Here is a 17,333-nt window from a genome sequence, read left to right as displayed (position 1 = left end):
AAAAAATGATAAAAATGTCATTTGGGTACAGTGTTGTATGACCGCACAATTGTCATTCAAAGTGCGACAGCGCTGAAAATTGGCCTGGACAGGACGGGGCTATAAGTGCCCAGTAGGCAAGTGGTTAAAGGGAAAAAAAATATTTGTTTTTGACCCCAGATAGAGGATCTCGCCTGCTTATTTGTATTATAAGAGATGTTTGCGTTCCTTGTAATAGGGATAAAAAAAATGAAAGGGACAGTGTAAAAAGAAAAAGTTAAATAACAAAAATACTAATTTAAACTTATACCAATAAATTCAAGAAAAGGCCTTGTCTTAAAGCGGTTGTATACCCGCAATAATTTTTTATATTTTTTTACACCTGAAAGGCAAAAGGCATAATGAGCTAGTATGCACCGCATACTAGCTCATTATGAAATACTTACCTTGGAACGAGGTGTAGAGAACTTGCCTGGTCCACGCCGAGCGAGATGTCATCTTGCCTCGGCGTGTCTTCCGGGTATCGCCGATCCAGCGCTGTGATTGGCTGGAGCCGCGATGTCGTCACTCACGCGCATGCGCGCGGGAGACTTCATTCCGGCAAGGTCCGGCGGCTGCTGGGCCTTTAGCCGAGGATCCCCGCTGCGCATGCGTAGAGGTTTAGGAGATATTCTTTATACCTACAGGTAAGCCTTATTATAGGCTTACCTGTAGGTAAAAGTGGTAGTAAAGACTTTACTACCACTTTAAGAGCCGGTTCACACAGGGGCGACCTGTCAGGCGCCTGACAAGTCGCGGTCCGCTCTATTTAATAAGACCGTTTCTAATAGGAGCGACTCAAAGGTTCCTGTACGAATTTTGGGGGCGACTCGCATTGACTTCAATACAGAAGTCATTTTGCAAGTTGCCTCTCAAGTCGTCTTGAGATCGCCTTGCCGAGTCGCCTCCAAAGTAGTGCCGCCTGTGTGTGAACCGGCTCTTAATTAAAATTACATTTTTTATTCCAGAAGCAATATTAATACAGAGGGTCAATCTATCCAGCAGGGGCACACAGCAATTACAAACATAAAGGTCTTATTCAGCATCTCTAAACCCTTTTACCCCAGGGATGCCCTTTAATTTTCAGGTCTAAGGGAAGCTTTGCGGAAATTAAATTGTAAGGTCAGTGGGAGAAGTTCCCCCTTTCCAGTCATTGTCAGTGGTCCCCCCATTGCATGGGCGGTATGATCCCCCATGGCAGCGGCGGTCAGTGGACTGAATGGTCACCCTCATCAAATCATTCTTCGCAGCTATTGCCTTTTGTACCAGCAGGGCCCTCCTGTATATTCTGTATTGAATTGTGCTGTTTCCCCTCTACATTGTAAAGCGCTACGTAAACTGGCGCTATATAAATCGTGTATAATAATGGCCCCCCCAGGCAGCGGTGGTCAGTGGACTGAATGGTCACCCTGTCATGCGCTGTCTTTTACATGGGGTTCTGGATCTGAACTATAGGCACCATCAGATGGGTGGCCAATAAACCACATCCTCAGCCCTCTCGGGAGGAACCTTTTTTATTTATTTTTTTTTATTTTTTTTCAAATATACGTTTTTATTGTTTTATAAAAGCGTGCATAAAAAAAAAAAAACAATACAGTCCAAAAGCATTGCATACAAAAATTCACACACATTTGTCTCAGACAAGGCCGGACGGTCGTCGAGCGTATATACCACAACATGGGAGGATATTATCCTTAGAACTCGTAGCTACCCAGGGTTTGACAAATTTGCTTGGAATCTAGGAGCCAGAAAATGCGCCCCGTCCCGTCGAGCTTGCGTGCAGAAGCGAACACATACATGAGTAGCGCCCGCATATGTAAACAGTATTCAAACCACACGTGAGGTATCGCCGCGATCGTTGGAGCGAGAGCAATAATTCTAGCTCTAGACCTCCTCTAACTCAAAACATGCAACCTGTAGACTTTTTTAAACATCGCCTATGGAGATTTTAAAGGGTAAAAGTTTTTTTGGCATTCCACGAGCGGACGCAATTTTGAAGCGTGACATGTTGGGTATCAATTTACTCGGCGTAACATTATCTTTCACAATATAAAAAAAAAAAAAGGGATAACTTTACTGTTGTCTTATTTTTTTCAATTAAAAAAAGTGTTTTTTTTCCCAAAAAAGTGCGCTCGTAAGACTGATGCGCAAATACGGCGTGGCAAAGTATTGCAACGATCGCCATTTTATTCTCTAGGGTGTTAGAATAAAAAAATATATATAATGTTTGGGGTTTCTAATTAGAGGGAAGGAGATGGCAGTGAAAATATTGAAAAATGACACACATAATAATTGCTGTTTAACTTGTAATGCCAACGGCCACCACCAGATGGCGCCAGCTCACATAAGGAAGAGCTTGGGACTTCACAAGGCCTCAAAGCCGCGGCCTCAATTAGCGGCCGTCGCGGGACCGCCGCGATCGCAAGGTGGGGGCGAACGGAGACACAGGATCCTGTGCCTCCGCGCGCCCCCGCCGCGGCCGGTAATTGAGTTTGCGGCCTTGTAGGCCGCAAAGCCACAGCCTCAATTACCGGCGGGCGCCAGGTCACAATTTCTTGTCGCCAATGCGACCTGGCGCCCGGATATTGTTGACCCCTGTAGCTACCTGTTCGATATCCACCCCATATAGTTAACAGCACTCGAGATCAACAGGTAGGTGATATCACCATGTCAGAACTATCAGGAATTGAATTGCCCTGTCCAAGTCTCGTATATCATTTATAAAAGAGAGAAGAAAAGGGAAAGAGGGGGAGAGAAGAAGAGATAATATAATCCCGCAGAGTATAAGAAAATGGACGTCCGAGTCAACCAAAAAGGGTGGGGAGGGGGCACGCTACCGTCTCTGCTGAATCTACTAAGAAACTGAGATTGCTGGGAGAAGAGGAAAAAGGAAAGAAAGTGCATAAGGGGGGACATACAAAAAAAAAGGGGGGGGGGGGAAATAGTAACCCTCCGGAGGAACCTTTTACTTTTACATACATTATAACTTTTGTCTTTACCTCTACCCATTTCATTGCCACACACAGGCTGGGGACAACATGAGACGTGAAAAAAATCTGGAGGAAGCCAATAAGATCATCATTGAAAATGATCCCAACCTTCCAGAGCCAAAAACGGTAAGATCGTTATATACTCATTTCAGTCACATAGGAAGCTGTTTGGTGAACGCGTCGGAGAAAACCTTATTGCCCACAATAATCAGAATATCAACTTGTACTATGGAGGATGTGATTGGCTTCCATATTTCCCCTTTGTCGTTGCTGAGACTTGTGAGCTCTGGCTTTAGTACTGAGAAGGTGACCTGGAACAAGCATGTAGATTAGGAAAGTCGGGGGGAATTGGAAGTAGAGATCAGTGATGGTAATCCATGTACTTCCCCACTACAGGAACTGGCACTCCAGGTAAACTGCTAAAGAATTGGTTACAATCAAATATGTGAACCAACTTATCTTTTGTTCACCCAGTCTTGTGGTCCTGATACTCCTGCTACACAGTATAGTCAGGTGACCGCCTTGTGTGAGTTGGCACAGATGTACTTCGCCTCTCATCCCAGCACCGCTTCTTCCATTTCACTGGTTTGGTTTACACTATTTGGATTTTGGCTGTGTCATTAATCACTTAAGACCCGGACCAAAATGCAGGTAAAAGACCAGGCCCCTTTTTGTGATTCGGCACTGCGTCGCTTTAACTGACTATTGCGCGGTCGTGCGACATGGCTCCCAAACAAAATTGGCGTCCTTTTTTTCCCACAAATAGAGCTTTCTTTTGGTGGTATTTGATCATCTCTGCGGTTTTTATTTTTTGCGCTATAAACTAAACAAAAATAGAGCGACAATTTTGAAAAAAATTCAATATTTTTTACTTTTTGCTATAATATCCCCCAAAAATATATATAAAAAAATATTTTTCCTCCAGTTTAGGCCGCTACGTATTCTTCTACCTATTTTTGGTAAAAAATAATTTTTACTACTAATGGCGGCGATCAGCGTGTGGGTTTTTTTTTTTTTTTTTTTGTGACTGCGACATTATGGCAGACACTTCGGACAATTTTGACACATTTTTGGGACCATTGTCATTTTCACGGCAAAAAATGCATTTAAAATGCATTGTTTATTGTGAAAATGACAGTTGCAGTTTGGGAGATAACCACAGGGGGCGCTGATGGGGTTATGTGTTTACACACGGCTCTCCCCGTTCTTCAGCTGCAGGGACCGATCGCGGGACTCCAGCGGCGATCGGGTCCGCGAGTCCCGCTGTCCAGGTCACGGAGCTTCGGACCAGGTCGCGGGAGTGGCTGGGTACTAGTACAGGACGTACCTGTACGTGCCCAGCCGTGCCATTCTGCCAACGTATATGTGCAGGAGGCGGTCCTTAAGTGGTTAAAGTGGAGGTTCACCCTAAAAACAAGTATGTACCATTCAATCCAGCATACTGCCGACATGTACAGTATGCTGTGTGTTTTTTTTTTTTTTTTTTTTTTTTTTTTTTTTTAGCTGTACGTACCGATTTATTGTTGTTTTTCTTTCCGGACACCCGCGGGGAATAGGCGTTCCTATGAAGAGGCGTAGATGATTGACGTGCGGCTAAGGCACGTCACACGTTCCAGAAAAATAGCCGGACTGGGACTCTGCTATATACGGCGCCTGCGCAGTCAGCTCCTAGTCTGTGCGCAGGCGCCGTATAGAGCCGAGTCCCAGTCCGGCTATTTTTGGAACGCGTGACGCGCCTTAGCCGCACGTCAATCATCTACGCCTCTTCATAGGAACGCCTATTCCCCGCGGGAGTCCGTAAAGAAAAATAACAATAAATCGGTATGTACAGCGAAAAAAAAAAAAATACGGCATACTGTAAATGTCGGCAGTATGCTGGTTGGAATGGTATATAATTGTTTTAGGGTGAACCTCCGCTTTTAAAATGACCCAATGAACAATGTTATGTTTTAATTTTGCTCTTTTTTGTTCTGTTGCATTTATAATGAGTCTTTTGTTATTGCAAATATATATCTGTTAATACTGCTATGAATTCAGTGCTGTACTATGCACTCTTTTCTCCAGCATTATGAGGACATATATTAACCACTTAAGCCCCGGACCATTTTGTTGCTAAATGCCCAGGCCAGGTTTTGCGATTCGGCACTGCGTCGCTTTAACAGACAATTGCGCGGTCGTGCGTCCTTTTTCCCCCACAAATAGAGCTTTCTTTTGGTAGTATTTGATCACCCCTGCGTTTTTTTTTTTTTTTTGTGCTATAAACAAAAATAGAGCGACAATTTTGAAAAAAATGCAATATTTTTTACTTTTTGCTATAATAAATATCCCCCAAAAACATTAAAAAAATAAATTTCCTCAGTTTAGGCCGATACGTATTCTTCTACCTATTTTTGGTAAAAAAAATCGCAATAAGCGTTTATCGATTGGTTTGCGCAAAATTTATAGCGTTTACAAAATAGGGGATAGTGTTATTGCATTTTTATAAAAATTTTTTTTTTTTACTACTAATGGCGGTGATCAGCGATTTTTTTCGTGACTGCGACATTATGGCGGACACTTCGGACAATTTTGACACATTTTTGGGACCATTGTCATTTTCACAGCAAAAAATGCATTTAAATTGCATTGTTTATTGTGGAAATGACAGTTGCAGTTTGGGAGTTAACCACAGGGGGCGCTGTAGGAGTTAGGGTTCACCTAGTGTGTGTGTTTACAACTGTAGGGGGGTGTGGCTGTAGGTCTGACGTCATTGATCGAGTCTCCCTATAAAAGGGATCACTCGATCGATACGCCGCCACAGTGAAGCACGGGGAAGCCGTGTTTACATACGGCTCTCCCCGTTCTTCAGCTCCGGGGAGCGGCTATAAACGAATAGCCGCGCCGTCGTCCCGAAACGCTCCCCGCGGGAATCCGACCACCGCATGTAGCGGGGTCCCGATCGGACCCGCGGAAAGGCGGGGACGTACAAGTACGCCCATCTGCCTGTACGTGCCATTCTGTGGACGTACATATACATGCGGCGGTCGGCAAGTGGTTAAGACTAGAGAACGTCTTCCTCCTGTGTTGCCACTTCCTGTCCTAGGGTGCTGATGCTCCTTACCTGTAGATTTTGTGCAGTGATCAAATTTGAGCAATCGGACATGTTGTAAATTTTTGGAAAAACAAACGATTTTCTAATCAATGATGAGAGAATCGTGCGAGAAATGTAATAGAAAAAAAACTCCCGGAAAGAAAAGACGATTCACGGTCACAAAAATTCTTTTCTGTAGCAACATGAGGTGAAATTGAAGGCTTGGTCGTCCGAATTTTCAAAATCAATGGTGGCGTCTCATCGGATCACAAAAAAGAAAAACTTTCTGATTTTGAAAAGAAAATTTGTTCGAAATTCGACCGTGTATGGCCAGCTTTAGGCAATTAAAAGAACTTTCATCCAATCTGCAATATAATGAGCTCAACAGGTTTATTCTCATTTCCTTTTTAGTAAACATAAATGTGTACACACAAAACAAATAGTTTTATATTGCTTTATTGTGTTTCTGATGTGTTTTTTTTTATTTTTATATATATATATATATATATAAGTATTTTAGAAAAAAACAATTACCTTGTTTCTCTTACAGTTGAAGATTCGGGAGCTAGAAGCTCATCGTGGTCAGAGAGTAAAAGTATTTGGCTGGGTCCATAGACTACGCAGGCAAGGTAGCCAGTTTTATATATTTTATCTTTTTTATATAACCTTTTTCCTCCCCCAAAAGTAAGACCTAGCGTTATTTTCCAGGAGGGCTGCAATATAAGCCCTACCCCGAAAATAAGCCCTAGTTTAAAATGCTTGTAAAATCCTATAATCCACTCTATTACAGTAGTATATAATGTACAATGTGTGAGTTTCTGTAATATAATTGAAGGGAAGAGAGCTCCGGCGGGTCACAGAAGAGCAGAGCGAAGAGCAAATACGAAGGTATTTGCCCCAATTATATTACGGAAACACACATTGCACATTATATAATACTGTAATAGAGAGGATTATAGGATTTTACAAGCATTTTAACTTGGTGCACACTGAGGATTCCTGTCAGGCAAGGAGAGAGAGGGGGAGAGAAGACAGCACATTACATGGTAAGACCTACCCGGTAATAAGCCCTACTGTGTCTTTTGTTGCCAAAATGAATATAAGACCCGGGCTCATTTTTGGGGAAACGCAGGGCCAGATTCTCGTTCAGCGGCGTATCTCTGCGGCGGCGTAACGTATCCGATTTACGTTACGCCGCCGCAACTTAGACGGGCAAGTTCTGTATTCTCAAAGCACTTTCTCCGTATGTTGCGGCGGCGTAGCGTAAATCGGCCGGCGTAAGCCCGTCTAATTCAAATTTGGATCAGGGGGGCGTGTTTTATGCAAATGTACTGTGACCCGACATAATTAAAAAATGTTTACGACCGGCGCATGCGCCGTTCGTGGAAATATCCCAGTGTGCATTGCTTCTAATACGCCGCAAGGACGTATTGGTTTTGACGTGGACGTAAATGACGTCCAGCCCCATTCACGGACGACTTGCGCAAATGACGTAACTTTTTCAAATTTCGACGCAGGAACGACGACCATACTTAACATTGTTACGCCGCACTTATGCCACCATATAGCAGGGGCAACTATACACCGGGAAAAGCCCAACGTAAACGGCATAACTTTACTGCGTCGGCCGGGCGTACGTTCGGGAATTCGCGTATCTAGCTAATTTGCATACTCGACGCAGAATTCAACGGTAGCGCCACCTAGCGGCCAGCGTAAAAATGCAGTTACGATCCGACGGCGTAAGAGAATTATGCCTGTCGGATCTAACAGATATCTATGTGTAACTGATGCTAAGAATCAGGCGCATTGATACGACGGCACAACGCAGAGATACGACGGCGTATCTGGAGATACGCCGTCGTATCTCGGTTGTGAATCTGGGCCACAGTATACGTGATCCAGTTTTCAGACCTGGCAAGTGTGTTGTTCTGTAATATTTTTTTTGCTGTCTTTTTATAACTTCCTTTTGGAGCTTGTGGGAACTGAACCAACGTAGTTCTAGCACTGAAAAGAAACAACCTCCTTTCATTTCTAGTCTGGCAAATTTTTCATCTTGTTTTTTGCACCCTAACCTTCTTGTTTTGTGGCCTGTTATGGCCTGACCCTTGATCTTTAACCTGTCTTCTTGCTCGGGTGGCTTTTACTATAAGCTCCCATTAATATAACTTTTTGGGTCATAACTTGGGCATGCATACCTCAATAAGGGGATGAGATCTGGGAAGTGGTGGACCTCAACAGCTTACTTTCTGGAGACCCAGTTGAAAAGAAAGTGTGCAGCGTTGATTTTTCGATTTTCCTTTTTCTAGTTCTATTTTTATTTTTTCTTATGATTTTATTGCTAAATAGAAGGTATGCTTTACTCCCCCCCCACCTCAACACCCACCTAACACAAATGGCTTAAAAATAAGAAAGCACTCATGCAATGGAGCAGTGAAGTTGCTGTTTTTTTAATTTGCTTTTTTAAACCATATTGTATTTATTTATTTTTTATTGGGCCACATACAAGTACATTATGACAAACCAAACTATAAAATAATGGTTTGAAAGAATAGATTAGATAAATAGTGTAAAGTTGGGGGTTGTTAACTCTCGTGGTAGGTGCGTTTTCCAGTGGGTACGCCAGTCCAGAACTGAGTTCAATGGCCTGGTAGCCCACTTTTATTTAAAAGCACAAAAGTGCTTCCAAAAGTGCTTGGAATCCACCTGATTCCCAGGACCAGACTTCCTGTCTGTAGGGTGGGGCTCTGAGCCAGGTCAGGTCTAAAAAACCCAAGACACAGCTGTGCAATCAATGTGTCTTTCTCTCCAAAATATGGCGTAATCCAGCAATCTTTCACATGGCACAGAGTCCCACCATCACTATATATCCCAGTGCGCATGCTCGAAATTCCGCCGCAAATCGTCATTGCTTTCGACATGAATGTAAATTACGTCCAGCCCTATTCGCAAACGACGTAAAATTTTCAAAACTCAATGCGGGAACGACGGCCATACTTAACATAGGATACGCCTCATATAGCCGGGGTAACTATACGCCGAAAAAAGCGTAACGTAAACGACGTAAAATAATGCGCCGGACGTACGTTTCTGAATCGGCGTATCTAGCTCATTTGCATATTCCTTGCGTAAATCTATGGAAGCGCCACCTAGCGGCCAGCGTAAATATGCAGCCTAAGATACGACTGTGTAAAACACGCCGGTCGGATCTTAGGGAAATCTATGCATAACTGATTCTATGAATCGGGCGCATAGATGCGACCGGCCGGACTCAGAGATACGACAGCGTATCTTCTCTCTGAATCTACCCCAATGTGAATATCTTTGAAATGGTGCACATTTGGAGATATCCAAGGTACCCACAGGAAAGGTTTATTGTAATCTTACCTGTAGGTAAAAGTTAAAACTCGGTTTGCTACTATTTATAAGCCAAGTAGTATAAGAACCATATAAAAAAATCACAACATTATTTCTATTTACTGTTTTAGTTTTGTTTCAAATATATTCACTCCTTTATTTCTTTGTCTTTAGGCAAGACTTTAATGTTCGTGGTGCTCCGGGATGGTACTGGATACCTTCAGTGTGTCCTTAGCGATAAATTGGTGAGTTTGTAGCCTAACTGTCTATAACGGTATTGTTTCTTTTTTTTTTCTAATGCATTCAAAAGAGCTTTTGTATAACAGTCTACTTCAATACAGTTTTTAGTTGGTGTGACTCGATTTTTATAAATGTATTTCTTTCTTTTCAGTGTCAGTGCTACAATGGACTTGTCCTGTCTACAGAAAGCACCATTGCTGTATATGGAACCCTGAACCTAGTGCCAGACGGAAAACAGGTATGGGTGGAAGGTTTGAAACCACAAGAATATAAAATGAGATCCTTTTATTATAGCATTGCAAGACAGGTAGACAAATACATGCTCTTCAGTATTACACATTTTAACCACTTAAGCCCCGGACCTTTAGGCAGCTAAATGCCCAGGCCAGGTTTTGCGATTCGGCACTGCGTCGCTTTAACAGACAATTGCGCGGTCGTGCGACGTGGCTCCCAAACAAAATTGGCGTCCTTTTTTCCCCACAAATAGAGCTTTCTTTTGGTGGTATTTGATCACCTCTGCGGGTTTTATTTTTTGCGCCATAAACAAAAATAGAGCGACAATTTTGAAAAAAATTCAATATTTTTAACTTTTTGTTATAAATATCGCCCAAAAACATATCTAAACAAATTTTTTTCCCTCAGTTTAGGCCGATACGTATTCTTTGACCTATTTTTAGTAAAAAAAAAATCGCAATAAGCGTTTATCGATTGGTTTGCGCAAAATTTATAGCGTTTACAAAATAGGGGATAGTTTTATTGCATTTTTATTAATTTTTTTTTTTTTTTTTACTACTAATGGCGGCGATCAGCGATTTTTTTTTTTCGTGACTGCAACATTATGGCGGACACTTCGGACAATTTTGACACATTTTTGGGACCATTGTCATTTTCACAGCAAAAAATGCATTTAAATTGCATTGTTTATTGTGAAAATGACAGTTGCAGTTTGGGAGTTAACCACAGGGGGCGCTGTAGGAGTTAGTGTTCACTTAGTGTGTGTTTACAACTGTAGGGGGGGTGTGGCTGTAGGACTGACGTCATCGATCGAGTCTCCCTATAAAAGGGATGACTCGATCGATACGCCGCCACAGTGAAGCACGGGGAAGCCGTGTTTACACACGGCTCTCCCCGTTCTTCAGCTCCGGGGAGCGATTGCGACGGAGCGGCTATAAACAAATAGCCGCGCCGTCGTCCCGGATCGCTCCCCGAGGGAACCCGACCGCCGCATGTAGCGGGGGGGGGGTCCCGATCGGACCCCCCACCCGCTAGAAGGCAAGGACGTACATGTACGCCCATTTGCCTGTACGTCCCATTCTGTGGACGTACATTTACATGCGGCGGTCGGGAAGCGGTTAATCACTCTGGTCTTTATCCAATCAAATGGGATTTGACAAAGATAAGTAGGTCTAAAGCAATCCATAGTCAATACATTCTGGTTGTACAATCTCATTTAGATTAATCAACAACACTATAACTGTAATACTACAATGGGCTACCTGCCCGGATGCCCACTCCTTCAGTTAGTTATTGGATCTGATTGACAGCCCAACAATCAATTGAAGGATCACACATGGCAAGTTGACAATGCTCTTGTCAATTGTGAGGCCGTGGTTTATCTTTATCTTCTTGCAACAGTAATTGATGTTGGTGGCAGCATCTTCAGGCAAGAGACTTCTAAACAGATTCACAAAAATGATTTGCTTAACCACTTAAGACCCGGACCAATATGCAGGTTAAGGACCTTGCCACTTTTTGCAAATCGGCACTGCGTCGATTTAACTGACAATTGCGCGGTCGTGCGGCGCGGCTCCCAAACAAAATTGGCGTCCTTTTTTTCCCACAAATAGAGCTTTATTTTGGTGGTATTTGATCACCTCTGCGGTTTTTATTTTTTGCGCTATAGACAAAAATAGAGCGACAATTTTGAAAATTTTTTTATTTTTTTTTACTTTTTGCTATAATAAATATCCCCAAAAAAGATATATAAAATGTTTTTCCTCAGTTTAGGCTGATACGTATTCTTCTACTTATTTTTGGTAAAAAAAATCGCAATAAGCGTTTAACGATTGGTTTGCGCAACATTTATAGTGTTTACAAAATAGGGGATAGTTTTATGGCATTTTTATAACAAAAAAACATTTTTTTACTACTAATAGCGGCGATCAGTGAGTTTTTTCGTGACTGCGACATTATGGCGGACACATCGGACAATTTTGACACATTTTTGGAACCATTGTAATTTTCACTGCAAAATGTGCTATAAAAATGCATTGATTACTGTGAAAATGACAATTGCAGTTTAGGAGTTAACCTCTAGGGGCGCTGTAGGGGTTAAGTGTGACCTCATGTGTTTCTAACTGTAGGGGGCGGGGCTTTGATCATCTTTCCCTTTATCAGGGAACAGACGATCAATGACATTGCCACTGTGAAGAACGGGGAAGGTGTCTTTACACACACCTCTCCCCGTTCTTCAGCGCCTGTGATCGATAGCGGGACACTGGCGGCGATCGTGTCCGCAGAGCTTCGGACTGGGTCGCGTGCGCGACCTGACCAACGGCTGGGCTCTTAAAGGCGACGTGCCATTCTGCCGACGTATATGTGCAAGAGGCGGTCCTTAAGTGGTTAAGAAAACTATACGGTGAGGCACGATACGAAACCTAGTGAAAAATTGATTTAGGGTTCACGTATACTTTGAGAATACCTAATTGCATTCAGTCACTGTAAGACTATTTACTCTCCTTGGAGTGTCAGAAGTGTCTGTGTTTGTCTGCTGCAAATCGCTTATAGCTGCCATTACTAGTATACTAACAATTGTCAGTATATATCTCATAGTTTGTAGACACTATGGGCTAGATTCAGCATACATTTATGGCGGCGTACCTCCTGATACGCCGCCGTAATTTCAAATCTGCGTCGATTCTCCAAGGCAGATACATCTAAAAAATAGGCTTCTTCCGCCGACGTAACTTGAATGCCGCGGCGTATAATTGTGTGCAATATTACGTTGGCCGCTAGGGGCACTTCCGTTGTTTTCAGGGTAGAATATGCGAATTACCTAGTTACGTCGATTCACGAACGTACGTGCGCCCGGCGGTAGTTTTTTTACGTTGTTTGCATAAGGCTTTTTCGGTGTAACGTTGCTCCTGCTATTAGGTGGCGCAGCCAATGTTAAGTATGGACGTCGTTCCCGCTTCAAAATTTGAATTTATTACGTCGTTTGCGTAAGTCGTTCGCGAATAGGGCTGGACGTAATTTACGTTCACGTTGAAAGTAATGACGATTTGCGTCGGAATTTCGAGCATGTGCACTGGGATTTTTCTACCAACGGCGCATGCGCCGTTCGTAAAAAACGTAAAGTACGCGGGGGTCAACCTAATTTAAATAAAACACGCCCCCCTTAACATCATTTGAATGACGCGCGCTTACGCCGGCCCCATTTACGTTACGCCGCCGTAAGTTAGGAGGCAAGTGCTTTGTGAATACAGCACTTGCTTCTCAAACTTACGGCGGCACAGCGTAAATACGATACGCTGCGCTGCCGTAAGAAGGGGCGCAGCTACCTGAATCTAGCTTAATAACTTTTGCGCAAACCAATCAATATACGCTTATTGGGATTTTTTTTGCCAAAAATATGTAGCAGAATAAATATTGGCCTAAATTTATAAAGAATTTTTATTTTATTTTTTCATTAAATGTTTTATAGCAGAATGTAAAACATATTTTGTGTGTGCGTATATTTATGTGTAAATATTATAATATCTTTTTTTTTTTTTTTTTTTCATATACATAACAGTGTTTGTGTTTTTTGTTTTTTTGCAGGCCCCAGGAGGACATGAACTAGCCTGTGATTACTGGGAGTTGATTGGTCTGGCCCCTGCCGGAGGAGCGGATAACCTCCTGAATGAAGAATCTGATGTGGACGTCCAACTAAACAACCGCCACATGATGCTTCGTGGAGAGAACATGTCCAAAATCTTCAAAGTTCGCTCCACGGTTATCAATTGCTTTAGAAGTCACTTCTTTGACAAAGGCTACTATGAGGTAAGTTCATCTGTCGTTATAAAAAATTGTCTATTTCCCTTTTGAGGCCATCTGCTTTTTTTGCTTGAGAAAGGGTAAACCTCTGTGGTCTGAATTACCAACGATGTTAAAGGAACACTAAAGGTTCGTTTTTTTATTCGATCAATTGATTGTAAGCGAGAGCACTTAAATATCACTTACCTCGTTTTTCCTTTTGACCTCCAAAATACAGTAATCCAGGTTTGAAAATGACATTTCCTGTCTCTCCTTCTTGCTTTACACCAGCATCTGAGCCGTTTTGCATGGTGGAAAGCAGAATGTTCTCACCCCCTCCCTATGACTACAGCCCTGCGTGAAGATGCTCTCTTGGGCCTCGTACACACGACCGAACATGTCTGCTGAAACTGGTCCGCGGACCAGTTTCCGCGGACATGTTCGGTCGTCTGTACGGCCGACCAGACCGGATTCCCGGCCTAGCGGACAGGTTTCCAGCGGACAAATTTTTCTTAGCATGCTAAGAAACATGTCCGCTGGAAGCCTGTCCGTCGGACATGTTCGGTCGTCTGTACGACTCACTCGGCCGAAAGCCCTCGCATGCGTCAAAGTGATTCGACGCATGCGTGGAAGCATTGACCTTCCAGGGTCGCGTCCACGTCACCGCGTTCGCTGTCCGCGGGGATTTTGGTCTGATGGTGTGTACACACATCAGACCAAAATCCGGCAGCGGACATGTCCGATGAAAATGGTCCGGCGGACCGTTTTCATCGGACCGTGTGTACGCCGCCTTACCCCTCACAGGCATGGAGGCTAAGCCTAATGGGAACTGTAGTTCCCATTAGGCCGTGATGTAGCAAGAATGAATGCGCACCGCAAACCAGGAAGTCAGTGAGAATAATGATTCAGGAGTGACGGATGTGAATAAAACGGCTCGTTTTCAACCGGTATCAAACTAGTTATAATGCAAAACATTACGTTTTACTTTATCAGCTACTGTCAGACTTTAATTTAAGAGGAAAATATTTTTGTCTTTACAACCCCTTTAAGAATTTTCACTCAAATTGTATTCACTTCAATTATCCAATCATATGAATTACATCTGCAAGTGATTATTCAACATAAACAGTGATATGCTTTTCACTGGATAAATTAAGTTAAAGCGCTCATCTAATTACCCCCCACCGGTGCCACAATTGGCACCTTTCAGGGGGGAGGGGGGACAGGATCTAGGCAATACCTAGAATTTTATACCTGAGTCAATAGTCTAAAAGCAGTAACCTATCTAGTACGAGGTCCACCGGGGATAATCCTGGGGTGCTCAGCCAGGGTGACCACTGTCTTTCAAATTTACCAGGGCTTCCACTGTGTTGAAAGATAAACTTCTCTCGTCTCAACGTGTCTCCCACCTTATTGATCCATTCCTTAAGCAAGGGAGGTTCAGCCGCCTTCCATCGCCTAAGGATGTGTACCGTGCCTGAAATAGGGCTCTTGCAATGGGCGGTTTGAAATTGTCCTCCAGGGGGATATCGTCTAGGATGCCCAGGATACACGATTTGGGGTCAGTCGGGATAGTCACTGAGAAGACTCTATTGATGGTAGTCAGTACCCCTGTTTAGTACAAATGTAGCTTTGGGCAGCGCCACAACATGTGAATTAAGTCTCCGTGGTCTCTCGCACACCTTGGGCAGTCTGAGTTTGGTCTCGCCCCCTTCTAGCCAGCCTGGCTGGCGTGTAATGCACTCTCGGTATAATGTATAACTGTGACAGACGCTGCGCCACGTTAAGGGAGGACATTTGTACCGCCTGAAGCGCCTCCTCCCACTGTTCCCCCTCTAGGGCGCCGACATCGTTCTCCCATTGGGTCACCGTCCTTAAGGGAAATCCCATTAGGAACACCCCTAGTAGCAGTTGAAAATAAAGCCCTTATAGCTGAACACCACCTCCATATAATGAAATATGGGGGTCTGGGAAGGAGTCCCCGGAGTCCCACCAAACTGAGCCCTGATGGTGTGTTGCAGTTGTATATAATAAAAGTGCATCGTCCGGGGAAGCCGAAATCGCTCCCTCAGATCAGCAAAAGTGCTCAATTGACCCGCCACAAAAATGTGACGTAGGTGCGTGACTCCATACCTCCTCCACCGAGCCCCACACGTCAGAGTCTGTAGTTCCGGGTAGTATATATTTTTTTCAGATTGGGCTGCATTTGGTGAAACCTTCCACTGCCTGTAACTGTCTGGCCTTGTTCCATATTTTTTGGATTAGGGCAAACGTAGGGAATCTCTTATTAGACTTTGCATATGCCAAGACCTCCAAGCCCTCTGCTGCATCTGATACCCCAGTTTCGTGGCACATAAGAGTTTTAACGGGGTCTACGGCAGTTTGGTCCTCCATCACCCCATCCAGCAGGGTGAGGGCACATGCCGCAGCTGGGAGGCAATATAATAAAGCCACGGGTTGGGCAACGCCAACCCCCCCTCATCCTTTGGGTTTCTGCAATTGTTCTAGCTTAACCCTGGGGGGGCCTGTCCTGCCACAGAAAGGACCTGAAAACAGAATTAATAATGCAAAATATTTTAAGAGTGATCACAATAGGGGCATTTTGTAGTATATAAAGAAGCTGGGGCATGAAAATCATTTTGATCAAGTTATCCCTTCCTACCAGGGACATTTTCAGTTTTGACCACACTTTTATTCGAGCTCGGATACGGCCCAGCAGGGGTGATAGATTAAGGGGGAAGTATTTCTGGGGTGACCTGAATTCCCAAATATTTGAAGCTGGAGGTTACCGGTATTTGAAGCGCTGCTAAACTCTGGGCATCCGGTTTAGCATCAAGCACCATAAGTGATGATTTCGTCCAGTTGATCACCAGACCAGAGAACGTTCCGAATTGTACTATGATCGACATCACTGCTCTCACAGAGTCTAAAGTGTCTCCCAACAACCGCATAATGTCATCCACATATAGCATGATTTTTTCATGAAGCGTCCCGTACCTAAAGCCTTGGACCTGTGGACTGGACCTGATCAGGGCAGCCATTGGCTCAATCACAACCGCAAACAGAAGCGGAGACAACGGGCAGCCCTGTCTTGTCCCCCTGTGGAGCCTAAAGGGTAGGGAAACGTGGCCCGCCTCTCTTGTAACTGCCTGTGGGGAGCTATAAAGCAGTTTGACCCAGGACAGAAACATGTCACCGAATCCGAACTTGGCCATTCTATGCTGTCAAACGCCTTGTGGGCGTCTAAGGACAGCAGCGCCCTGTCTCCTGCATTATCTGACTGGGCTTGGAGGTTAAGAAAAAGCCTGCAGAGATTTATGGCCGTAGACTTTTGCGGGATAAGTCCCGATTGGTCCGGGTGTATAATGGAAGAGATAACCTTATTCAGTCTAAGGGCCAGTACCTTGGCTAGGATTTGTATGTCGCTTTGCAGAAGGAATATCGGCCTATAGGACCCCGGGTCCAGCGGGTCCTTACCCGGCTTCAATATAAGGACTATATTTGCGCTAGTCATGGACTCTGGTAGGCTCTGATTGGTCCTGGCCAGGTTAAGCACTCTAAGACTGAGGTAGTATAGAGTCCCCGTACTGTTTGTATATTTCAGTCGGGAGGCCCTCGTCCCCAGGGGCCTTAGAGTTAGGTGATGG

General features: G+C 43.9%; 1 protein-coding gene across 1 annotated transcript in view; it reads left to right on the top strand.

The window, feature by feature from the left end:
- NARS1 (asparaginyl-tRNA synthetase 1) overlaps nt 1-17,333 on the top strand; it is a 61,446-nt gene that overhangs the window by 32,146 nt on the left and 11,967 nt on the right. The window contains exons 5-9 of the mRNA XM_040337528.1: nt 3,045-3,134; nt 6,629-6,707; nt 9,607-9,677; nt 9,824-9,910; nt 13,492-13,713. Of these exons, the coding sequence (XP_040193462.1) occupies nt 3,045-3,134; nt 6,629-6,707; nt 9,607-9,677; nt 9,824-9,910; nt 13,492-13,713 (549 nt within the window). The remainder of the gene's footprint in view (nt 1-3,044; nt 3,135-6,628; nt 6,708-9,606; nt 9,678-9,823; nt 9,911-13,491; nt 13,714-17,333) is intronic.

The sequence above is a fragment of the Rana temporaria genome, chromosome 1 (assembly GCF_905171775.1).
Source record: "Rana temporaria chromosome 1, aRanTem1.1, whole genome shotgun sequence".
In the NCBI taxonomy this organism is placed as follows: Eukaryota; Metazoa; Chordata; class Amphibia; order Anura; family Ranidae; genus Rana; species Rana temporaria.
Note: the sequence above shows the minus strand (reverse complement) of the source record. Positions and strands in the feature narration are given on the sequence as shown.